Source organism: Malaclemys terrapin, chromosome 6, assembly GCF_027887155.1.
Source record: "Malaclemys terrapin pileata isolate rMalTer1 chromosome 6, rMalTer1.hap1, whole genome shotgun sequence".
Classification (NCBI taxonomy): Eukaryota; Metazoa; Chordata; order Testudines; family Emydidae; genus Malaclemys; species Malaclemys terrapin.
The window spans coordinates 79512848-79524099 of record NC_071510.1 but is presented as its reverse complement, the minus strand read 5'-3'; the positions used below and the strand labels follow the sequence as shown (position 1 = coordinate 79524099).

General features: G+C 44.9%; 1 protein-coding gene across 1 annotated transcript in view; it reads left to right on the top strand.

Annotated features, from left to right (window-relative positions):
- The first annotated feature begins 248 nt into the window (after window positions 1-248).
- The window catches only part of RASA1 (RAS p21 protein activator 1), a 108824-nt gene continuing 97820 nt past the window's right edge, over window positions 249-11252 (top strand). Inside the window, exon 1 of the mRNA XM_054031735.1 lies at window positions 249-966. Coding sequence (XP_053887710.1) covers window positions 542-966 — 425 coding nt within the window. The 5' untranslated portion in view covers window positions 249-541. The remainder of the gene's footprint in view (window positions 967-11252) is intronic.

Below are 11252 nucleotides of genomic sequence, written 5' to 3'. Positions count from 1 at the left end.
GTAACCCGGGGGCCAAAAATCATCATGCTCCAGGTAGCGCCAGCTCTTTCTTTTCCCCCATGCGCGGTCCCTGCAAGGCTCCAGGTGAATCCAGCTTTTACCTTGCTCCCTGACTCAGGGCCGGCCGGAACCACAGGAGCTTAGCGCGCCCCTCGCGCATGCGCTCAGCCAGCCCCTCGCGGGCGGCCCTGGCGCGCATGCGCAATGTGAAGGGAGCCGCTCGCTAGTCTCCCTGCCTTTCCCCCCCCCACACCCCGCCCAGCCTGGCCCGTGCCCGTTCCGAAGCTGCGCTCGCAGCGGGCGGGGTGAGTCTCCGCGGGAGCCGCTCCCGTCCCGGCCGCAGGGGGATGAGGCAGCCGCGCCGTGGCCCTGCCGCGCTGCCCTGAATCCAGCCCCCGCCCAGCCGGGTATTGTTCGCAGCCGCCGCCGCTGGGGAAGTTCGCTCGTCCCAGTCCCGGCTCCGCTCCCCGCTGGGGCGGGGCGGGGGGTCTCGGCCCCTCGGTCGCCTCCTCCCCGGCGTGCGGAGGGGGCGAGGCTCACCATGATGGCGGCCGAAGCTCCAGGCGAGGAGGGCGGCTCGGCGAGCGCCGCCGGGGAGCCGGGGCATTGCCCTGCCCTGTGCCGGGGCAAGGGGCCGCAGGGCTCCGGCGCGGGTAGCCCGGGCGCCGGCCCCCCTTTGTGCCCGGCGTTGGGACTCCTGGCCCGGGGCTCGGGGCCTGCCCCTCCGGCAGCGGCAGGCGGCGCGGTGGCCGCCGGGCTGGAGCAGGAGATGCCCAGGGGGGCGCTTGCCCCGCAGGAACCCGGCCCAACAGGAGGTCCGGCCCCTGGGGGCTTCCCTCCGCTGCCGCCCCCGCCGCTGCCGCTGGTAGGGGGGCTGGGCACCGTGGATGAAGGAGACTCGCTGGACGGGCCGGAGTACGAAGAGGAGGAGGTGGCCATCCCGCTCACCGCGCCCCCGACTAACCAGTGAGTAACTGACCCCTCCGTTCCCCGCTTGTTGCCCCTCCGAGGGGGACGGGAGCCGGCTATGCGGCCACTCTCGCTTTCCTCCCCCTTTCCCAGTGGAAAGTGTGTGTCAAATTCCGGCCAGGCCCTGCAAGTTTTGCACTCGCCCCCGGGATCCCGTTTAAATAGACCTAGTCGGTTGCTTGCATGGAAAGTGCTGAAATATTGGCGCTGAGGGCTGCTGTGTTTTCATCGGGGGTGGATCCTCAGCCTGGACAGCGGCTGACTTGGATGGACTGAAGCACATAAGAACGGCCATACTGGGTCAGACCAATGGTCAGGCTAGGCCAGTGTCCGCTCCTGTCTTCTGACAGTGGCCAATACCAGGTGGTTCAGAGGGAATGATCGGAACAGGGCACTTGTGGTGATCCATCCCCTGTCGTCCAGTCCGAGCATCTGACAGTCTAAGGCTCAGAGACACCCAGAGCATTGGAAAGTCTGAAACGTTCCTGTGCTCCCCAAGTAGAGTTGGATGTTTTTAGAGTCTCATGTTTAAAATGAACAAAGAAATTCTCCAGGGAGCTAGAAAAAACAGTATGGCAAACACTCAGCTAGATATTTGATTTGGTCTTTTGTGTTTTCAGTACTAATTGCAGCACTGTGAATCTTCACAAATGGTAAATAGTACTACAAAAGGAATGGGAAGCTCAGATGATTATTAAACTAGACCTTAGGAAGCTTTGTCAATTTTTTGGGAGCGTGTTATCCATTTTTAGACTCTTCTAAAATGTAGTAGTAAATAGTCATTGTGAGACTATAGCTATACCATAAGAAAACCTTTCATATGTATGCTGTGTATAACTACACACAGAAAATTGTATAGATTGTACCTTTTTAAAGTTGATGTAATTAAATGTCTTTGCATTTCAAAGTACTGGTATTTATTTTTCGTAAGCAATGAATTTAATAGCATGGTGTTCAGCTGACTTTAAAGGTGTTTGTGTTTAATTGGATTGTTTGAAAAATATTGGGAATTGAGTAACAGCAATAGTAGGTGTTTTACAGTAAGATTTCACTGTGCTTGTCCTTCCATTAGCTTAATAAGGATTCCTGTAGTGTTGATAATATTAAGGGAAATCTTACCTGTTATCCAGGACAATGGTTGTGTTTTATATATATTCTATTATCTGATACTTGCACACACATCATTAGTGTGCAGCATTTGTGTGTACAATTAGTGATAACTCTAAATGGAAGAAATCAGGAGGTACTAATAACCCATTTGTAAGGTGTCTAAAGGTTTATATAAAGCAATTTCAAGGTTTATATTAGGACAGACAATTACACTGAAGTGTGTCTGTTTATTGTCCCAGAAATAAAATTGTTTGATGTTTTTTAAGTTGGTATTTAGGAATCAAACATTAACTAAGTTAAGGTGAATGTTTATATTTTGGATAAATTAGAGCTATAAGGCATAAAAGGTATATTTTACAATGGAAAATAACATTCAGATTGGTGCTGGTAATGTTTATCCAAGAATGTACTAACGTAGTCTTGACAGTTTGTCAGATGAAAGTGTTGTGTTCATTTGCACTTTCTACAATATTTATCATTCTTGAGTTTAACTTAAAATTCTTCTTGCCTTGTTCTGTGCATGTGAATTTAGGGCTTTCAGAGGCTTCCTCTATTTCCTACTCCCCCTCTCCCGCACAATCATTTACCCATTTCATGCTGAAAAGATGCAAAAGCTGCCTCTTGTTTTGTGTGTATAAAGATAAAATGAAATTTGCATAGCTATAAAATATACCTTATCCTAGCCTTCTGTACTTCTGCCTGACAGGAACTGAATGATTTTTTTAAATAAAGTAACTAAAATAGACTAGCATATACTTCTGTGGAGGTTCTTGTTTAGTACCAGTACAGGAGGAAAAAATCTTGTGCATCCTGTAATAGCTCAGATATCAGAGACAGTTAAAGATCCATATGAATTCTAGACTTTTTCCAGGATTCAGGATGATAATGGCATAAGTATACAAGGCGTAGCCATTGTACAAGAATGAGGGCATAGAGTTTAATATAAAACATGTTTTTTAACCTTATCAGTCTTTCCAATGATTGATTTATTGATTGATTGATTGTAACAGTTCCTGAAGATTAGGGCCTCATTATTTTAAGAACTGTAAAAACATATAGTAAGAGACAGTCCTGGCCACAAAGAGATTAAAAAAAAAAAAAAAAAATCTAAATTGAACAAAGGATGAGAAGGGAAATGAAGGCACAGAGACATGAAGTGACTTGTCCAAGGTCATACAGTAAGTCACTGGTAGAAGGAGAACCTAGACTTCTGACTCCCAGTTCATTGCCTTGTCTGCTAGACAATACTGCCTCTCTTCGGCTGTAAACATATTTCTCAAATGGCAGTATAGGCAAATAACTTGAAAGTGCCTATTGTTTTTGGAATTATTGTGGTAGGGGATTGGGTGGCTATTTAGAGCTCTGAATAATCACTAATCTAAAATAAATTTCATTGTGACTGCCAACACTTTATTAAATGTAACCAATTTCTACAATTCTGTCGCAGAACAAGATAAATTTGTGGGCATGACAGCAATGTACTAATTCTGACATGTTGTCTAGTCTACTGCAAACCAGTAACTTTATAGATGTATCCTTTTCAAAGACTAAGAAGGCGCCAATCTTGCAAACACCTAAGTACATACTGAACTTTACTTGCATTAGTAAGTGGGACTATTCACATGATTAAAGTTAAGCACATGAATAAGTCTATGCTGGATCAAGGCTTGATTGTGTAGCTGGGTGTTTTCCTTCTAATGTCTAGAAATTCTTTAATGTTCTCTTCAAATATTGCATAATCTCATTTTTATATTCCTTATAAGCATGAAATTAGATCACTAGTTGGAAATTTAGTTAATTTCAGAAGGAGAAGTTGTTTCAGGGAACTACACCTGCCTCTGTCTACTTGTTTTTTGTTACTTTAGAATCCCTTTTCTGTATTTTAATTTTTTTCTCCTGTTCATGTGAAAGACCCAAACAAATGGGAAATCACGTGATTGTACAGGAAAAAACAGTGACACTGAATTTACACAAAGTAAACAGACTAAGGAAAACTTACCCATTTCCAATCTTTGTTATAGTAATTTTAGGTGTCGCTGAAGTTGACAGTACCTTGTATCCTTCCCAGCACCATCACCACCCTTTTTTGTAGAGTGCAAACTAAAGTGCCTTTTATTGCTGATAATCAATAAATTATGACTTGACCACTTGTGAGACTAAGGTTTAATATGTGCTCCTAAGGGTTGTTTCTTCTTTAGCAGTATATTGTAAGGCTCTGAGTAAATAATGTCTTTAATATTAGTTGATCTCTCTAAGGCCTGGTCTACACTATGACTTTACTTCGGATTTAGCAGCGTTAAATCGAATTAACCCTGAACCCGTCCACACAACGAAGCCATTTATTTCGAAATAAAGGGCTCTTAAAATCAATTTCTGTACTCCACCCCGACGAGCGGAGTCGCGCCGAAATCGATATTGTCATTTCGAATTAGGGTTAGTGTGGCCGCAGTGCGATGGTATTGCCTCCGGGAGCTATCCCACAGTGCACCATTGTGACTGCTCTGGACAGCAATCTGAACTCGGATGCACTGGCCAGGAAGACAGGAAAAGCCCCGCGAACATTTGAATTTTATTTCCTGTTTGCCCAGCGTGGAGAGCACAGGTGACCACAGAGAGCTCATCAGCACAGGTAACCATGTAGGCCGATAATCGAAAAAGAGCACCAGCATGGACCGTACAGGAGGTACTGGATCTGATTGCAGTAGGGGGAGAGGATTCAGTGCTAGCAGAACTTCGTTCGAAAAGATGAAATGCCAAAACTTTTGAAAAAATCTCCAAGGGCATGCTGGAGAGAGGCCACAATAGGGACTCAGATCAGTGCCACGTGAAAGTCAAGGAGCTCAGACAAGCCTATCAAAAAACAAAGGAGGCAAACGGTCGCTCCGGGTCAGAGCCGTGGACATGCCGCTTCTACGCTGAGCTGCATGGAGTTCTAGGAGGCTGCCACCACTACCCCACCTCTGACCGTGGATTCCGAGGCGGGGATAATCTCATCAGCTACACCTGAGGATTCTGCGGACGGGGAAGAGGAGGAGGACGAGCTTGCGGAGAGCATCCAGCACTCCGTTCTCCCCAACAGCCAGGATCTTTTTCTCAGCCTGACTGAAGTACCCTCCCAAGCCTTCCAAGCCAGTATCCAAGACCATGACCCCATGGAAGGGACCTCAGGTGAGTTTACCTTTTAAAATATAAAACTTGTTTTAAAAGCAAGCATTTTTTAATGATTACTTTGCCCTGAGGACTTAGGATGCATTCGCGACCAGTACAGCTACTGGAAAAGTCCGTTAACGTGTCTGGGGATGGAGCAGAAATCCTCCAGGGACATCCCCATGAAGCTCTCCTGGAGATACTCCAAAAGCCTTGCCACAAGGTTTCTGGGCAGTGCAGCCTTATTCCGTCCTCCATGGTAGGACACTTGACCACGCCATGCTTGCAGCAAGTAATCTGGTATCATTGCATGACAAAGCCTGGCAGTGTATGGTCCCGGTGTTTGTTGGCATTCAAGCAACATCTGTTCTTTATCTCGCTGTGTAATCCTCAGGAGAATGATGTCGCTCATGGTAACCTGGTTGAAATATGGGAATTTAATTAAGGGGACAGAGGTGGCCGTTCCTACTGGGCTGTTTGCCTGTGGCTGAAAAGAAATCCTTCCCTGCAGTTAGCCAAGCACAGGGGGGGCGGGGGCGGAATTGGCCCAGAGCTTTTTGCGTTCCCTGATACCAGCCACGCGGTGGGGGGAGGGATAAAACGATCATCCAGAGAATTGGATTGGGTGGGGGGGGGGTTAGTTTATTTTCTGCTGCTGAAGGTTAACAGGAAAACCGCAGCACTCAACGGGCTTTGCTTGGTATGTGGGAAAGGAGGGCGCAGAAGCCAAAAGACAATGTCTTACCATGGCCGCCTGCAAGCCGAATTCTGTTGCCCGGACCTGCGTCTGTGATCTCTAGCAGCAAAGCCACAGGCGCTCAATATTAAGAGGCAAAATGCGACCTTGCACAGAAATCACATGTGCTATGTAATGTGAATAGTGTTGGTCACCGTGAAAGAGTATAAGCATTGTTCTGCAAAATGTATCTTTTTAAAAAATTCTCTCCTTTTTTCCCTCCCTCCAGCAGCTGCAAATTTTTCAAGCCTCCCTCCTCCGTCCCGAAGACTATCTCAGATAAGGTGTCGGAAAAAGAAGTCGCGAGACGAGATGTTCGCAGAAATCATGGAATCCACCCGCAGTGAAAGAGCTCATCTGAATGAGTGGAAGGACACTGTTTCAAAATATAGGAAAGAAGCCAGTGAACATGAGGACAGGAGGGACCAATGTGGGACAGGAGGGACCAACGTGAGGAGAGGAGAGACGCTCGAGATGAGAGGTGGCGGCAGGAAGATCAGAGGAGGCAGGATGCAACGCTGGGGCTGCTGCGTGAGCAAACAGACATGCTGCAGCGTCTGGTGGAGCTTCAGGATCGGCAGCAGGATAACAGAGTGCCGCTACAGCCCCTGTATAACCCCCCTCCCCGCTCATCATGTTCCATAGCCTCCTCACCCAGACGTGTAAGAACGCAGGGGGGAGGGGGGGGCTCCGTACACCCTCCCATTCCACCCCAGTGGACAGCCCAAGCAAAAGGCTGTCATTTTTTTAACCTTTTTTTAGTGGCCTTTTCCTTCCCGCGGATCCTCCTCCCAAACCCCACCTGGGTTCTCTCCCTCTTTTTATAATCAATTAATAAAGAATAAATGTTTTTTAAATGATAGTGACTTTATTTCCTTTGAAAGCAAGCTGGGGAAAGGGGGAGGGTGGGTTCCTTACAGAGAATGAGTCAATAAAGGGGGCGGGTTTTCATGAAGGAGAAACAAACAGAAATTTCACACTGTAGCCTGGCCAGTCATGAAATTGGTTTTCAAAGCTTCTCTGATGCACAGCGCTTCCTGGTGTGCTCTTCTGATCGCCCAGGTGTCTGGCTGCGCGTAATCAGCAGCCAGGCGATTTGCCTCAGCCTCCCACCCCGCCATAAAGGTCTTCCCCTTACTCTCACAGAGATTGTGGAGCACACAGCAAGCAGAAATAACAATGGGGATATTGGTTTGGCTGAGGTCTGAGCGAGTCAGTATTGATCGCCAGCGACTTTTTAAACGGCCAAATGCACATTCTACCACCATTCTGCACTTGCTCAGCCTGTAGTTGAACAGCTCCTGACTCTTGTCCAGGCTGCCTGTGTATGGCTTCATGAGCCATGGCATTAAGGGGTAGGCTGGGTCCCCAAGAATAACTATTGGCATTTCAACATCCGCAACGGTTATTTTCTAGTCTGGGAAGTAAGTCCCTTGCTGCAGCCATTTAAACAGAGTAGTGTTCCTGAAGACGCGAGCATCATGAACCCTTCCCGGCCAGCCCACGTTGATGTTGGTGAAACGTCCCTTGTGATCCACAAGTGCTTGCAGCACCATTGAAAAGTACCCCCTGCGGTTTATGTACTGGGTACCCTGGTGCTCCGGTGCCAAGATAGGGATATGGTTTCCATTTATCGCCGCACCACAGTTAGGGAATCCCATTGCAGCAAAGCCATCCACTATGACCTGCACATTTTCCAGAGTCACTACCTTTCGTAGCATCACCTCAGTGATTGCTTTGGCTACTTGCATCACAGCAGCCCCTACAATAGATTTGCCCACTCCAAATTGATTCCTGACTGACCGGTAACTGTCTGGCGTTGCAAGCTTCCACAGGGCTATTGCCACTCGCTTCTCAACTGTGAGGGCTGCTCTCATCTTGGTATTCTGGCATTTCAGGGCAGGGGACAGCAAGTCACAAAGTTCCATGAAAGTGCCCTTATGCATGCGAAAGTTTCGCAGCCACTGGGAATCGTCCCACACCTGCAACACTATGCGGTCCCACCAGTCTGTGCTTGTTTCCCGGGCCCAGAATTGGCGTTCCACGGATAGAACCTGCCCCATTAACAACATGATCTCCAAAGCACTGGGGCCAGAATTCCAATGGGTGGGGAGACTGTGGGAACTATGGGATAGCTACCCACAGTGCAACGCTCTGGAAATCGACGCACACCGCCAAATTCATGTGCTTAGTGTGGCCGCATACATTCAACTTTATACAATCTGTTTCCAAAATTCGAATTATATACATTTGGATTAATCCCGTGGTGTAGACATACTCAAAGTGTAACTTATAAGAAACAAAATAAGGATTAATATTCTACATCAATTTATAACAATAAAGCAGGTCTAAATTACAGATTTAATTACTGTTCTTTTAGAGCTAAATTAAACGTTAACCTCTTAAAACATGATCACAATTAAAATTTGGAAAGCAAAGTTATTCTAATATTCCACTAGTTTGAAGACAACTGCAACTGCAAACTCCACCCTTTCCCACTTCCCACTAGCTAATTCATCCCTTTTATAGAGGGAGTGTATTGTGGTTTGCTCATGTTCAGTAAATGTAACCTTTTCATTCTTTTAATAAAATATTTTACATATGTATCAAAGGTTGGGGGTGCTTCTTGTTACTACTGGTGATGGTCTTGGTGATGGTTACTCTTGGGTCTGGAGTAGGAGGCAGTATATTTTATGTAACAATAGTCACTAGTTAGTGGTTTCCTTCTGCAAGCATCCTGGTTGAGGGCTGAATTAAACTGGTGGAGTTAGCAACCTGGTATCCAAGCATTACTGGAAAAGATGCATCAGACCTTGTTTGGGGAACTGCTGATATACAACTTCTTTGCTAGCCTTGAGGGTTATTGAACCTTACAATGAGATTCTACTTTGAAAAATATCTTTCTATGCAGAACACTGTTTGGCTTCATATATTTATAATTTCCAGATATTTTTTCTCATGTTACCAGTATAAAGATGCATCTTCCAACTTCTAGTCAAGAAAACTAAACCTGGAATCTAAAGGTAAAATCTATTCTTCCTCATTTGTATATTGTCACCAGTAATAAAGCTGCTGCAGACCAAACACTCTGCATAGTTACATCTATGTGTATGTCTATACTACATCTAGGAGCAAGCCATCCAGCACAGGTAAACAGACTCATGCTAGCAAAGCTGGAGTTAGAGTACTAAAAATTGCAATGTGAACATTGCAGCTCTGGTGGAGACTCAGGCTCTCCACCCAAGCTCAGTCCAAGGGGGTCAGGTGGGCTTGAAATCCTGAGCTGCCACCCCAGCTGCAACATCCACATTGCTATTTTTAGCATGCTAGCATGAGCTTGGTTGGAAAAGTCTGTCTTCCTGTGCTCAGAGGCTTGCTCCCAACAGCAGTGTAGACCTACTTTGAGGTCTTTATAAGTGTACTAGTTACATGGAAACTAATGCAAAGGAAGACGGGTAGGGGAGTGAAGCATGGACAAGCTCTGCTCTTCTTACTAGGATGCCTTAAATGTACTCTTCTGAGAGAAAGTGTGTTCCTCTTGGTTAGCTTGGAGCTTCCTTTACCCCATACCAGCTATTAGGAGAAAGGGGGAAAGTTTCTCTTTCGTACCTCTACTTTCCTGGACGTTGGAAAAGGAGGGAGGGGAAGAGAAGGATTTTCTGTTTATTTTTACCCCCAAATTCTCTTGCTTCAAAAAGCTGAGACCTTGTCTATGCTACAGGTTACTTTGATATAACTTACATTGCTTGGGGTGTGAGTAATCCCAAATCCACCCCAAACCCCGCTTTGCCTCCAGCATTTATAATGGTGTTAAATTAAAAACCACTTTTTATATATTTATAAGGGGGGGTCTCACTCAGAGGCTTGCTATGAGAAAGGGGTCACCAGTAAAAAAAAGTTTGAGAGCCACTGTCATAAACTCTTTGAACAGCAAGTGTGAAACTGACCTGAGTGTGGTATCTTTCCTTGTTCTGCTGCAGAACTGGCAATAGCAAATACGTACTCTCTTCTTTATTGCTGGGTAATGGGGATGAGGTTTTGAAAAAAGGAGAATGCTTTCCTCACTTCCCTGGCCCTGTTGAAGCTGCTTCTGTTGCTGCTGCCTCCACCTCCTCCTGTCCCCCATCTCCCTTGAAAAGAAGCGTTTCCAATAGTTTTGGAGGATGCTGTCTAGTCTGTTGCTTTCTGTAACAGTACTATTGAATTTACAAGAATTTGGTCAATTTAACACTGGCATAGCAGTAGTAAAGCTGACAAGGTTCTTCTGCTACTGACACCTTTAAATCAACACTGTAAAACTTAGAAGTTCCAGTATTTGCAAAGAAACTTTCACTTTTATATGGTACATTTTTTGAATAGTGATTATCAGAAGATGCTTGTGTTGAATTTGAACAGAGCGCCAGTAGCTTTATAGAATAAAATTGCTTGTCATAAAATTGTGTTCAAAACGTATCCCAAACTGATATCTTTACTGACTTTTTTTTGTTACCTGTTGAGACAAAATATTAAATAATAAAAGATGGGGAAGAAAACAGCTAAAACATGAGACTGTAGTGTGTGGGAGAATGTTAAACAAATAAAGTGGAAGTGGAAGTGAAACATTATTATATCTGATTTTAGTGTGAAGTGTAGGTTTCATCAAATGAGTGTAATAAGTAACAGCTACAAAATTCTGTAGCACTTCCGTCTGTTTCAGCAGCACGGGTGAGAGAATGTGTGCGCAGTTCTACAGTAGAAGTATTGCTGGTGTCCATACACTCAAAAATTCTTGAGCATAAAATCACCTTTTTGGTAATTACATTTATGTATGCTGGAGAATTTAATGCAAGTCCCAGGAAATAGTCTTAATGTCATACATTGGTTTTTCTGTATAGAAACAATAAATGATACAATTTCTCTTTTTAGTGTGTGTGAAGTTTATTTTCCCTCTCTTTAGCAAATTGATGTGGTAAACAGATAAAAATATCTACAAATGAAGTTTTTCATTGTACCTTTCTGTTCTTCTTAAGTAATGTATTTTGTCTTATCAAAACCTGATCCTGGGGTATAATGGAAAGAGAAGAAAACTTTGTTCATTTTTGTAAAATTGTACATCTGTGTGCTCAAGTTTTTTAAGATTACATGTGTGTGAAGAACATGCTTTTGTACAATAACTTAAGTTATCCATAATTTTCTAAAATTGTCAATCTGGATGGTTTTTGTCCAGATTAACTGGGGCAGCATGAATACGACCAGGTTTCATGATTTATAACTAATTACAAAGTAGAATGTTTGTGAAGATGTTCTTTAG